This window comes from Lepidothrix coronata, unplaced genomic scaffold (genome assembly GCF_001604755.1).
Source record: "Lepidothrix coronata isolate B3197 unplaced genomic scaffold, Lepidothrix_coronata-1.0 Scaffold69, whole genome shotgun sequence".
In the NCBI taxonomy this organism is placed as follows: Eukaryota; Metazoa; Chordata; class Aves; order Passeriformes; family Pipridae; genus Lepidothrix; species Lepidothrix coronata.
The window spans coordinates 2,909,325-2,924,430 of NW_016690249.1; the positions used below are offsets into that span (position 1 = coordinate 2,909,325).

The 15,106-nt window shown below is 37.7% G+C and overlaps 1 protein-coding gene across 3 annotated transcripts in view; it reads right to left on the bottom strand.

Annotated features, from left to right (window-relative positions):
- STARD13 (StAR related lipid transfer domain containing 13) overlaps positions 1 to 15,106 on the bottom strand; it is a 293,161-nt gene that overhangs the window by 204,175 nt on the left and 73,880 nt on the right. For all 3 annotated transcript variants that reach the window (XM_017818549.1, XM_017818548.1, XM_017818550.1), the window contains one exon: positions 10,692 to 10,826. In XM_017818549.1, the coding sequence (XP_017674038.1) occupies positions 10,692 to 10,826 (135 nt within the window). The remainder of the gene's footprint in view (positions 1 to 10,691; positions 10,827 to 15,106) is intronic.

Below are 15,106 nucleotides of genomic sequence, written 5' to 3' on the forward strand. Positions count from 1 at the left end.
GGTAAAGGGGAATAGGCTAGAAATTCTCTTGAGGCCTCTCAGATTTTAAGTTGTTCCAGTTCCTCTCTGAGGCTGTGCTAACTCTGTTTCAGTCCAGAGTCACAGTTCTAGATGCAAACTCTTATTTGTTAGCTTAAGTTTTAAGACAGCAAGTCCCTCTGGAAATTTTCAGTTCAATTTGCAGCGTGCTGGTGGACCCACAGTGTTCTCAAGCTCTAAATTCAATGATTCATCTGAAAATTTGCATTAGGACATTTTGCAATAAAGAAGCTTCAGACACTTTTCTGAGCACTTTGGTTTTGTAGCAAATGATTAGTCATTGTAAATTTTAAAACATGTAATACCAATTTAAAGAAGGTCATAATTATGACACTTGGCTGCTTCGAACAATGTGTGACCTTTCTCCTACAGTGGATTATCAGCAGGCCTCATCTAACAACCAGCAATTCATCTTAAAATCACTACTTTATCATTCTGTGTCCAGTTCTGGGAATTTACAAAAAAAGGCCATATGAGTGGTAGTAAAATAGAAAACTTCAGCAAATGATTTTTCTGACGTTGTACTTCCCTTGTATAAGTGCACATCACACAAAGGGCCGCATAATCACATTTCAGTATTGTGAGATACTGTACATGCCAGGACAAAGGGGTGGCAGTTGGGCAAAGCTGCCTCCTCCCAGTAGAAGCACAAGAGAAAATTGTACCTTGAGAGGGATTATCTCTATTAGAAAGAGGGGATGCATGATTTGCTCCATTAATTTGCATAGAAAATACTCTCCCTGTGCATTGTGCCAGCCTCTGTCTCTGGTGTGTTACAGATGGAAGTCCCTTCTTCCTCAGCGTGGGAAACAGGCAAGAGCAGTCTACAGGCTCTCCAGAGGACAAAGAGCCGGAGGCTGGTATTATGAGAGACCTTTGCACCACTGCTTAAGAGGGACTAGGGGTCCAACTCTACCCAAGCTCCAAAATGCCACAGAAGCACTTCATCAGCCCAGGCAGGACACATTTTTAACTATACATCTCTGGTAATATTTGAATCTTTCTGCTTTGCTCATGCTGTGAACAACAATTGTAAAAGTCAAAGGCTCCATCTCAATCATGCGCCATCTGATCAACATGTGAAGTAACGGGCAAAACCCTGCCTGAATAAAAATGGTAGCAGTCCTAAAACAGAGGCCAAGATAAATAAAATGAATAATAGCTACACTGTAAGAGAAATTACTTTGATAAGTACAACATATTCACTCTTTTTTTTTCATGCTATTGTAACAGATATACCACAAGGCCAGAAAAAAGGACAATGCAAACCCTGACAGGTAGGCAGACAGATAAGGTATGATTGGACATACTTTCCTGAAGAAAACTGTACTCAACCAATCCCACAAACAAAAATACAACAGACAGCCTGGTAGGGTTCAATCCAGCACATGCCTGCCATTCTTACCCATGGGAGCTGGTGTACTTTACCACTTGTTCTTTTCTTTGGCAGCTACAAAACATAGTAGAAAATTGTACTGTCACCCAGTTAAATGAACTGTGTTGCACCTAGAAGCATGAGCAAAGAGAAGAGAAAAAAATTCTTTCCCTTTCTGCACTTCAGTGAGTACAAAGTTAACTGCATACAAGTAAGGTTCTCTCTCTTTATATTTGCATAGGCATGGCATAATTTACTGGTATGGTTCCTGATCAAGTCTTGCTATGCATTTATAGAGATTCTTATTTTGACAACTTGAATCCCACATCTACTGACAAAGAGCCAGGACACTTCAGTCTGCCCTTGAAAAGCAATGCATTTTTGAGGCTGTGTGCTAACGCTAAAATGTAAGTCAGCAATTTTAGCGTCTATGATTAGCAAGACTGCACTATTATGAAATGCGGCTGTGTTCCTGCAAACAGTCAGTGCTACAAGAAATACAGCACAGACAAGTAGTGCTGCCTTGTGTTATAGTTTCTGCAAAAGAATTCAGTTAGAAGATCTGGAAATTAACATAACAACGTCATTCTAGAATACCGAATATTTCAATTCATGTAGGATAAATAGGTCTATAAAAGTCAAGTAGCACACACTGGATTAATTTGGTATGTATGTACTAATTAATCAATGCCAGCCGTCAAATATTTCGTCACTACAGCTGGACCTAGATGGCAAATCTCACTGTGTGAGCTTGGGACAGTTATTATGGGAAAGGGATTGGGCTGGCTCAGAAAAGTGCTCGCTCAATATATTTTGCTGGCAGTCTCTGCTCATGGGGTTTTGGCAAAATCACCACCGAGCCCAGCTGCTCTGCTGCTATTGCTGTCCCTCCCTGGTGGACCTGCTGGCTGCCCTTGCAGAGGTAGGTCACCTCTATTTCCCAACTGCTCCTGTGGTTGCTCGCTCATTCAAAGCTTTTCTTACAACATAAACAGACATTATCAGTTTGAACTACATAAATAGCCATGTAATGCTGAACAATAAAAATAACCAATTCTAGTCTCCTCCCAATACAGATTTCATACACCTTTTCAACTACATCGAACAAACTTTACTGCAAAAATGAGTTGGAAACTTCAATTTTACTTTATACTGTATGTAAAAAAAGGCATATAAATTATTTTGTCTACATCCATCTGAGATTAATTAAATATTGTTAAATTATTTCTCAAAGCTATTTTATGAATAAGAAAGCTCTTTCCTTTCTTACATAGATAACTCAATGAGTTTCAAAAATAAAAGACATGAAGCATATCCCTAGTCTCCAAGTAATCCTTATGAAAACTAAATTAAAATAATGAATCTGATGCAAAATACTGTGCCAAAATGATACCATTAATGTAATTTTAAAATATGTAAATATTTTCATAGATCAAGTGATTTAACCATAGCAGTTCAAAGTAATTTTAATTCCTGCATAGCTACATTAGGATTATTATCTTCATCTGACTACAAAATTTTTGTCAGAAAAAAATGGAATTGAGTAATTAATTAAGAAAAAAAAAAAGTGTATTGGGTCTGGCTGAGATGGTGTTAATTTTCCCCATAGCAGCCCTGAGTAGTGCTGTGCTTTGTACCTAGAAAGGTGTTGATAACATGCCAGTGTTTTTGCTACTGGTGAGCAGCCCGAGGCTGATTCTCCATTGTTCTTGCCCCCCACCCACGAAGGCCAGTGGGCTGGGGGTAGGCAAGATCTGTGGAGGGGACACAGACAGGACTGCTGACCCAAACTTTCCAAAGGGATATTTCATACAATACAATGTCTGCTTAGCAATAAAAGCTAAGAGAAAGGAGGAGGAAGGGGGGGCCTTTGTCTGTCTTCCAAAGCAACCACTATGAGTGCTGAAGCCCTGCTTCCCAGGAGTAGCTGGACATTCATTGCCTGCTGATGGAAAGTAAAGAATAGATAACTTTGTCTTCCTTTGCTTCTGCACGCAGAACCTTTGCTTTTGCTTTATTAAACTGCCTTTATCTTGACCCTCAAGTTTTTTTCTATCTAATTTCCCCACTCTGTTGAGGATGGGAGTGATACAGCAGCTTGGTGGACAACTGGCTCAGCCAAGGTCAACCCACCACAATATGTTAAAAATTTTACTTAAGGAATGTTTTGAAATTCACCAAACAAATTATTCAATAAATACTTTTTGCTCAGTTCTGAAACATGCCACAATTAGCTCCTAAATGAATAAGGATGATCTGAAATATTTCATTTCCTGGGAACTGACACTAACTTAATCTCAAAAGTCTCATCAATCAAGAAGACAGGAGCTTTTCAGTCCATTTGGAGCTCAGCATTACTACCAACAAGAAATGAAACACTATCCAGCCATCTGTATGCAGTATACCTATGGTGCAAGATGTTGGAGTCTCCTCACTAAAACACTCTGAGCAAAATTTAAAAGGTACATGGTAAATCAGAATAAATAAGAGGATTTATAAGTGTGCATTTGAAAAAAACCAGAGCTGAACACTTGAGACATCACTCTTTGGCATTAAAACTGCAAATGCTACTCAGATACTCGATCTGATCAGTGAGATGGATAGTGTTTTCTGGTTTGGTATATTTACATCTTGATTCACAAAGCCTGATCCTGTTTCCATTGAGGTTTCACTAGGCAGAGGTGAGCAGACCGAGAATTTAGATTTGGAATTCAGGACCATTTAGAAGATATATTAGATGAGAGTTTAATTTGCTTGTTTTCCTTTCAAAATTTTTTGAAAGTTTATCTGTTTGTGTACAAAACATTTATATGGAGCAAAGCTAAAATTTATACTGATCTTCCCTTTTCTCTGTTCTCGGAACTCATGGTGGCATCACGATTTCAGCGTAATATGTAAGCACAGCGTTGCCTGTTTCACAGGCAGCTTTGTGTGAAGGAGACGACTGATGGGAGGAGGGAATAACGACAAAAAGGAAAAGAGAAGGTGCTGCGCTGGGTCCTTGCAACCAGTCCTTGCTGGGAGCAGACTTTGGTCAGAGTGCTATCAAATGCACTGGAAACAAAGTAGATGAGAAAGTCTGGAGTATCAGTTATAGATATTGGAATACATAGCTCTCAGGAAAGAAGGGAGGCGTCTGCCCTTCTCTCCCTATTAGTGTTTTTCATTAGAGTTAGTACAGGCTTTTCCTGGGCAATAAATTCATCTACTACCAAAAAACTAGTTAATCTTAAAGCAGGGAAGATTCTGTCTTCCAGGACCACTTGATCAGCTCAGAAATGACTGAAAGCCTAGAGTATTTCTGGGAAAGATGGGTAATGTCCTCATTGTGTGGGCAGAGCAGAGAAAGAATGGGAAGGCAGCCATCCTGTTCTGAGGCAAGGAAGTCCACCATAATGGGGTACAGCTGGAAGTGGAGTGTGTCACTTTACCCGACTATTTCAGCATGTCTCTGTCCCAGTGGGATACTGGTCAAATTAAGTACTGAATGCAAGAAGAAAAATTATGCAAAGACAATGTTTCAGGCTACCCGAATCTGTACTGGAGAGCTATTTTGACATAATTAATGGCAACATTAAAGATAAAGAGGAAAGCAATTCACATGACTAAAGGACGGAGTTTGAAATTTGTTTCTGCAAGAATGAGAATAATTGGAGTTAACATTCTTTATGAGGAAGGATGGTCCGGTAGCAAAAACAGGGACTGTGTATAGGTTCTGCTCTTGTCCCTGTTGCAACCAATCAGCTGCTTCTGAGACTTTGAGAAAGTCAGTGAGGACCTGATTTCTGCAAAGATTTCTGTATCTCTTCTGCATGAGCTGTGCTGCTTTTACAAGTGCATTTAGCTGAAGTGTAAACAGTAATCTCCAGCTCCAACAAAGCCAAATAATTGTGTCTTCAAATAGAGCATCTCTTTGAGAAAATGGAGCATTCAATGCTATGTCTTTGTCACTCAGGTCTAGGCTTCTTACTTCATCTTTGCACTTCTTTGCATCTTTGCATTTTGTGGGTCTTACAAAGTGGCCCACATTCTAGAAGGGCCAGAGAGCTCCCTGAGGTAAAAAATCTTTGCCCAGAGATTGCACAAGTCTTCTTGGGGCTTTGCTAACAACTTTGTCAATGGGGGGCAAGGTCAGAGTAAAGCATGATGAGCCTAATCTTTCCCTTGGGAAACACACCCTACTAGATGGATGTAACTGCTGCTGTAAATGGTACTGTGAACTGATAAATTTGACTGTATCTAGAAGTGATAGAATGTGAAACTTATTTCAGAGCCAGGTTATATGCAGTTCTAATCTCGGATGTAAAATGGAGACTGCTTACACATTTCATGGAGAAATGAAGGATCAGCCTAAGGTTTGTTAACAGCTTAAAATCCTCCAAATCCCAAAGAGTGTGTGTGAAAATAAAAACTGCTATGAGTTGTTATAACTTTCTTCTGGCCTGGATGTTGGCAGCCATCTGATAAAAGGCTTGAAACACACACACTCACTAATGGAATAATCTCTGATCCCTGCTGGTACATGGGCAGCAATATTGAACAAGTAGTGCATGAGAAACACAATGATTCTGATTTTCCTTCAGCTGTTTTTATTTTTTAATTTCTCTGCCTCAAACAATGTCAGAGGGTCAGGCAAGCATCACACTGCCTACAGAGAGATAATGACTATTAGAGCCATAGATTGCTGCCTTATTAGTTTTACAGTGTCAGAAGATATCAGACATCGCTGGAACCTCTGACCTAAACTCTGAAACACTATAGCATCAACTAGCATTTCTCAAAAAAACCCTCCCAACTTTTTAAAAGAATCACAAACATTTTTCAGTCATGTGGATTACAAAGCAGTGCTTTGCTCCACATTTTCTGAATCAAGTGGCTTAGCACACATATAGTTCACAAACAGTTTAAGCTAGCAGAAACTGCCATTGATGCTGAAAGAAGGAGTTTCCCCTGCCTCATCTCCAGCCACTCACACTCTCTTGCAACAGCCTACATATTCACATGGCTGCACAGTGAATCAGACTGAGAAAGGTTAAAAAAAGCCTCAAACATGTAAAAGGATTAATTCTAGCCCTACTGGTTTAATGAGCTCAAGCTATTTGTCGAACTAAAGCATAAGAAATCAAAACTGTGCTCATCAACTATACTGAAAAAAAAAGAGAAAAAGCAGACTTACCACAGATAGTGGAAAAAGCCCACCTTGCTACCAATATATGAAGTTTTGTTTCTTACTAATTCACAGAGTGCATACTACAGACAATACTGTGTTACTTGCAAGAGCTAGAGGATATTTACTGATGGTTTTCTCACACCACCTGATATTAGATTCGTAAGTTAGACCATCAAAGTTTTCTCTGCTCAGAGCACGGAGAGCCAGGTACTGCCCACCAAATGTCAGATTGTAATTTATATGCCCTGTGAGGGATTTAGCTTATCCAGCTCTAAGCACGGATGCCTTGGACAGTCACTTCTTCAAATACTCGACCAAGCAACACCAGCACTTTGGGAGCACAAAGCGCTTTGATTAGGGACCTACATTCAGGTGACTACTTCAAGGTGAGTTGTATTTTGCTGTAAAAGTCATTTTTTTCTCTCCATTAATGGAATCTCTGTCATGTAGACATGGACTTATAAATGCCAGCAATTGTCAGGTGAAAATCTGCTGTTTGTCTCTCAGGCACCTGGTTTTCCTGTCACCTTAGGTACATATTTCCTTTAGTAGCTCTCAAAAAAAGTTCCAGTGAAGCAACTTTTAGGGGGGAAGGATGGAGATGTGACATGACACATCATTGCCCTAAACCATGACTTAATTATTCCATCAAAACGTTGTAAGTAAAGTGCAAGCCATCTTTTAAAAGCATATAAACAGAATACCTACTGTGAGAAGTTTGACAAAAAACCCTTCATTGTATCTTTTAAGCTGTCAGCCTAGTTGGTATCCATGGAAGTGTGCAGCTAACATCACTGCCTTGTACTGAAAAATGAACAGCTGTGTCCTGCCTAATTCTCTGCATATTATTCCTGAATTGTAGCATCCCTGCTATTTCTAACACTGGTCTTCTCTGCTATATTTGCTAATCTTAATAATTTATAGAGTATTTGGTTCCTTAAATGCCTCAGTATATGAGCTCCTGGGGAGTGGAGAGAGACAAGTTCTTTTTGGCCACCTGACTTACAAAAAATTAGAAGAGAAGCTGGATCATCAAAATGCAACAGGTCCAATTTATCGCTGCGTTACTCCCAAGTTAGGTATTACACCACTTGGATCACGGGAATTAAACAGATGCAGCCTGGTTGTGAAGTGAAAGGAATTAGACCTTTTGTCATTTGGACCCATTCCTTTTCCTATAAAGTAACTTCAGCATACCCTTTTTAAAAAATATGGAAAAGTCTGTATCTTATTGAATAAGCAGTGAAAATCTGGGTACTGGAGAGACATGACAGACTTATGTAGACTGCATGCCTGGAGCTGGACATAGCAATGTTTGAATTTGCATGAAAAAGAGCACCAAAAGCGGCACTCAGAAGGAAGTAAAGTGTTCTGCTCTCCTGAATGACATTTGCAAACACTCATTTCAACATTTATTCCTAATTTAAAGAACTGTCCAATTAAAAACCAGCTCATTAATTTCTTAAGAAATTCTGTGCCTCCAGCAGGTTTCTAGTCTAGCTGCTGCCCTAAGCAACAGCAGTACTTTCTGCATTACACTGCTGTTACTACAGCATTACAAAATTGATTGATACAACACATAGACTGTACTGACGATGATTCGTGGAAATGCTTTTTATCATACCAGTATTTCCCAATTTACAATCAAAAGAGAAAAGTAGACTTCAAAAAGAAAGAAACCCCCAAACTTACTTTCTCTGCCTTTCCTCCTCCCCCCCCCACTGCTAGAGAAACAACAGTATTACTGCAACTTCACTTCAAAAATATTTACATAGTACTAGTGGGAAGGCAGTTAAGCAATGATACTTGTACATGCCTGAACGTTTGGTGGAGGTAAAAAAACTAATAAAGTTGGCAAGTCTTTTTTTAATGAATTCTCCCATCTTTTCCAACTAGAACAAGCAACAAACAGAACAAATATTTGCTTTTTCAGAAATGGAAAATAGCAAACTTATTTTCTAAGGAAAGGAAATAGCTAGTGGGAAGACAATAATGTTCAATTAGTAAGCAAGTGGAGCCCACCTTCAAATTTCCATTTCAGTGCACAGGAGTAGGCTCATTTAATGAAATACATAATTTTTATCGTGGCATGCATATCATTCTTTGGTAGATGAACGTGACAGTGCTAAAGATACCTTTAATATAATAGATTTTGCTTTAATCAAAATTGCGTAGGTAACTTGAAATGAGCATCTGATTAGGAGAAAGAGAACTGCTGAGCTATTGGCTTAATATATAATTACTGCTAATACCTATTGTCTTAGGGGTTGGAGGAATGGATGGTGGCATATGTGATGCCAATACCTGAAAATGCTTCTAAAGCTATTTGTGGAAGAAATCCCAGTAGGACTGATATCCATGGCAGAATATTACCAGAAAGTATGCCTAAGAACAGAATAAACACAAAGATAGTAACACAGATTAATTGGGAAGAATAATTAGGGCTTTTGGAGGCCAAGTTCTCTGAATAATCATGCAGATATGGGGGATTTGACTGATACAATATACTTCCATTTCAAAAAGCTTCTGGTGAAGTTAACTATCAGACTCAAACTATACCAACAAGGAGGAACAATGAAAAAAATGTCAGGAAATAAAAATGGATTTTCATTGCTAACTTAAAATGAAAAAAAAAGGGTTAGGAATAATTGAATTGTTTGTTTTACAGTGGATGGATGTTATCCAATAGTCTCACAGATATATGTTCGGTATACTCATAAATGAACTGGAAAATGGAGGAATAAAAAGGGACAGAGGTTTCTGATGATATTAAATTACAGAGGTTAATAAAAACTAAAACTGACTGCCAATTGCTGCAAAAGGACTTCATGATGTTGAACGATTGTGAGATAAACAGGAAAATATAATTAAATAATCAGTGCAATCACACAAAAAGCCAAAAACCCCAGACCACAGGTATTCACTACTTCCTACAAGATTCCTAAGATTCCGTTTTTGCTGGTACAAGAATTAGAGCCAAAATAACACCTCAGTAGCAAATTTACAATAAGCAAAGGGTTTTATATCACATACTCCACAACTGAACTTTGGAACTAATTTCTACAAGACATTTTGAATATCAAAAGAACAAATGAATACAAAAGACACAACTAGAGGCGAAAAAAGACCATTAGGGCCTATTAATTACAAACCTGCAAGATAGTGTCTGGCTTCAATGTGCCTGCATGATAAATACCTCAAAGGAAACTGAGATGGCTTACTATGTGCTTACTCTGTTCTTACACTTCTTTTTTGAATATCCAACACTGACCACTGCCAAAAAAGGATACAGGGCTATAAGTACTTTTGATTCAATCCAGTGCAGCCATTCTTTATGTTGCGTGATGATCGTGGGCACTGCTAGCACACAAGTAATTTAAAACCTGAGAGGCGGAAACCATCTGCATTTCGGAACAAAAACACTGATCCTAAAGTAGCTTACATTTAGCTACTGTTGGGAAAGTAAATCAAAGCCTTTCGAGAAAACCCTCTGATGGATTTTAACAGACTTTGACTGCAGGCTACAGCATCACCTTCTGAAAAAAAAAAAAACCCAAATAAATATTGCTATTATTGGTTAAAAACAGGATTTAACTAAACCTCCAGAGCTGAACACTTAGGCTTGTAGACAATGTGGTGTAGTGTGGAATTCACCATGAATTAGGCATAATCAACAGCCAAACGGAAAAATCCAAAGAGACTACTTCTAAAATAAGCAATGAAGAAAAAGCTGTGGTAGTGGCTCTGATGTCTGGAATCCACACATCCATTGTCCAGATGAGATTAATTACTCTTTAGAAGTGCCTGTTTCTTTCTATTGACTATAAGGGTGATCCAAGTGACTAGCTCAAATGTAGAAGTTTTCATTAGTGGTCTAAAATCAGATTAGATGAATCCCACAGCCCTGATGTCCCATTAACTCAAGTCTGACTAAACTTTTATCTGTACCTGTTTTGCAAACCTAACTCCTCCATGTAGCGCAATATCTACAGAAGAAATTACTTCGAAGAAATAAATGCACAGACAATTTTAATGAAAAATAGCAACTTTTGAGGTTACTGAACCTGCAAGTCAGAAAATGCTGTAAATAATGCTGTATCTACTTACATCAGTCTTAGGTCGTGCTCCAGTTGACACTGGGTAAGGTAAACAGTCTAGATCCTGGTAGTCTCCTCTTTTATTTTTCCAAGATCCCTTTTCATGATTATCTCCATAAAAGCCTGTCTCTACTTGAACAGGGCACTGTAAGAGAATTTAAAAAACACTATAAATAAAGGCAAGTCATAAATGTTTTTAATGTAAACTCTAAGATAAGAAGTTGGAATTTTATCTTTTTAAAGCTTTTTTTTCTCTGATGTAAACATTTGACCTCAATCTTTTTTCTTAAAACCACCTGCTGCATCATTTTTACATTTTGCAAAGGTAGACATCCAGATATTATATGAAGTCCTTTCCTTAACAGGTAGTATACATAATCAGAGAACTAATCAATAGCACACCTTCCTAAACATCAGGGAAAGGAATCACTTCCTAGAAAAAGAAATAGTTTTACTCAGATTATTTAAAACTTTTTATTTCATGTTTATTTTTCTATCTTAAACAGAGACTCAGCAAATTCCCATTTTCTAATTACAAACTCTGGACTTTCCAAATCCACTTATCACCATCTTATCACCCCAAACTTGGAGAGATCTCACTTGTTTGCTCCACTTCCACACCATTTTTTAAAAGATGCACATCCTAACTCTGGGCCCACACTGAATGCAATGCCAGGAAGGGACCAACTGCACGACATTCCCCCATGTATCCTGGTTCGCCTCAAAGGAATAACTGAGTGAGGAAGAAACAATACATGCTGCAATCCAGCAGCATAATCCATACTAGGGAAACAGGATCATGGGTGCACTGCAGAGCAGTCCAGAGCTGTTGAGTACAATCATTCAAATCAGCCCATTTTCTGGATGTACCCCTTCAAAAGGGGACAAATTTGCTGCTGGTCTTTAACAGCAACTGCCTACTTCCCAGTTAGTATATTTCTTAGGGATGTAAAATGTGGAGGCTTTTAAAAGGTGACAGAAGTATCAGTATGCGGCCCAAGAAAAGTTTGAAGATAATATACTACTGCAAAAAATTAAGAGAATGTGTAAGTTAAAAAAAAGATTTTGTTCAATGACAGTCACATCTCTAATATAAGATGGGGTAATTATAATCAAACAGGACTTCTCTGCCATTATCCACAAATGATAAAGGGCTAAAACTGAAATCACGATTCTCATTCCCTAGATCTGCTTTTTCTGTATTGAAACTGAGTATAACATATCAGGTGGCAATGAAATGGATACATTAAACAACAGGGAAATGCACTAAGTGCACCAAGAGTGATTTATCTCATGTTTCATTTACAAAGTGCCTCCTTCTATATTGCTAAGATTTTTTTTTCATAGGAAAGGTAGAGGTTTTAGAAGAGCAGTACTATTAAACGTGTTTTTCCAGAACTAGCAGTTTTGCTGTCAGTACATTGAGACAGTCCTGTTTTTTGCACTTTAATCATGTATTTATTGCACTGGTGAGAGAATGCTTCAGAAAATAATTTGGTTATAGATGATGATTTTTAACATCTTTTTTAGGTCAGATGCTGAGGAATCCAGTCAGTGCTACTGCCCCAACAAAAAATTGACCAGTAGTAGCTCATGGTTTACACAGATGTAAAGACAGACCACCTCTTAACATTCATCTAAAAGTTATTATGTTTTAGAAAACACCTTAAATTTGTTCACCAAAATACTGCAAGACCCCCTACTCTCACTCAATAAGTCCCATAATATTTATTCCTCCAGTCAATTTTTATTAGAATATTTAGGCTGCTTCTGTAAAATTTTTGTTCAAGTGAGTATTATTAATAACAGTTACCATCAAAACAGGATAATGTAAAGAATAATAAAATATCAAAGAGTTACTTCCATGAACAGATGAAAAATCCTTCAGTAGAAAACTAACTGGCTCAGCCTAGTGATTAAATTACAAAATGTATTTCTAAGACACAGCATTTGTCATGAGAAATAAAAACTCTATCATCTGTTAAAAATTGTCCACACCCTTGAGAGACCAATTTTCAGAGCAGCAGCTCCAACAAACCATGTTGCTATTTATACAGTAGTCACCTGCTTTGGAGATCTTGGGTCTACAAAGTTGGCTTTACATCTCTGAATACTTCACCCCAAAGCACTTTCAATCATAATTTCTTGCATCAGTACCCAGTTTATATAATAAAAATAGGATAAAATCATACAAAGGACCCATAACTGCTTCATCATTTTATAGAACCCATATTTACACAGTTACTAGTAAACATATGTTTGAGGCCTTTTTTATATTCAGTTTCATTGTAAGTGACAAGACTAAAACATTTGATCTGTGTGGAACAAATTACAAGCTATAGTAAGAAATATGGACAAAATAGCATGAATTAATAGAAGATAAATTACTCATACAACTTGTATGAATACAAGACTTTGCTATTTTTTCCACTGCAACTGTCATTCTGAGATCTACAATATCTGTTTCTTCAGAGTGAATTTATGGAGACATTTATGAGGATCTATTTCTCTTCTTTGACTGTAAGTAAGACTAAGTCCACCCATTTTGAGGCAAATTATTCAGAAATGTTTAAATTAGGGCAGATGATTCCCTTGTTCTACAAATACTTCTGCAGGAGACGGCAAATGGTGTCCCATTATCAGTTCCACAAATGATAGTCCAAGACTCTTTCTTGCTCTGTTCTTGCTGGTCTCATCAGAAAGACCTTTGTGTTAAATGACCTGCCCAGCTTCCATATTGAAATTGGCTCTTGGAGGTTTAAAGGTAATTTCCAGTTTGCCCAATAAGACTACAATAAAATGTGGCTGATTCACACATTTGGCAGTCCACAGACAACTTTTTAGTTGAAGAAAGCTCTCCTACTTTAGAGTGGGAAGAAGATGTGGCCTGATAAACAAGACTGTAACTGTTCAAATATCATATTAAGAAAAACAGTAATTTTGGCATGGGTGTTAGGAACATCCTCGAAATCTTTCTGGATTTATCCAGACAGATGCAACTATTGGTAATGGAAACAAGTGTGCCAGGACCAGTGTGACTGGTTTGGAGGTAGGTTTTATCAGCATAGTAAGCTTATGACCACCTCTATATCACTAGCACAGGCTTTCAGGGGGAATGTCCAAGGAAGAAGGCTGTGCCTGAAGTCCTGGCCTCTGTGCTCAGATGTGTTGCCACCAGGCTTCAGTAAGAGAACTGTAAGCATCTGGGATGCTGGTGGTGGCATTCTCTATGCAACCATTTTTGATGATGCTGTTCTTATGTACCAAAGTGCCTCTGAAAACGTCATCTATTTGGATTTATTTTTCTGCTGTCTACATGCTACATGCCCTTCATTTAATGCTCCAGCAGTGGATTTGAAGTCATATCCTATGACGTTCAAGTCATCATGGAAAAAGAATGATGCCTGACTAAACCATGGCTTTTGCCCTAGTAGAATAGGCACAGCCAAAAAATAATGTGTTTGGATCACTGGTTGCCAAAAACAGACTGTCTCACAAGTGTTTAAACTCTGATGGCTGGGCTTTTACTTTCAGGCACAAAAGCAGACTACATTGCCACTGTATTTTGACAGAAGACATTGAGCATTCTCCTGCAAGAAGACAGAACATGGTCGATTAATAGGCAAATTAATTATGAAATTAATTCAGTTGGATAGAGCTGGTTCTGACTTTCTGACATGTACAATAAGAAAGAAATGAGAGACATGGCCACTCGATTACCAACTCTGTAGAATATGTAGAATATGAAAACACATATTACAAAGTGCAATACCAAGATGCAAAATTCTAAACATCCCACCTTGAGAGACATGAACATTTACATTGTGATGATCCACACAGACACTTACTTTAAGAATTTACTTTTACAAAATGAAGAAACATTGAAACAACAGTGACAGCAAAAACATTCAGAAAAGCTCACCTTTCAGGAATTTCAAGCCAACACTAACATTCAGAGCTGCAAATCCAAACAACTCTATCTTAAGAACTGACTTTAATCATAGCCTGAAGCACAGAACAAACACTTCTACTTATGCTCTTCACCCTCTAGTTACTTGCTTCTATAAAAAACCCTGCTTATTGAAAAACTACTAAAATAATATCATAATATCCTTACTCCTATTTGCCCTCAAAATAAAAGCTTAAGAAGCTGTTTGTCATCAATTGATGACACCTGTCATCACAAAATATTCTTAAATAGAGGAATGAAGATCTAAACCAAATATTCAGATAAAATAAATAAAGAAAAATACTAATTCAACCCTTAATTAAGATACATAGTGTCCCACTAGGGCTGTTATATCTTTAAATAAATACAAAAATAATAAGTATTAATAGGCTAGCACTGGGACTTCAACAGTATTCTGAAAAAACTATCAAATGCAAATAGTCCTCAAAAAAAAAAAGTTTAAAGATTTAAACCAT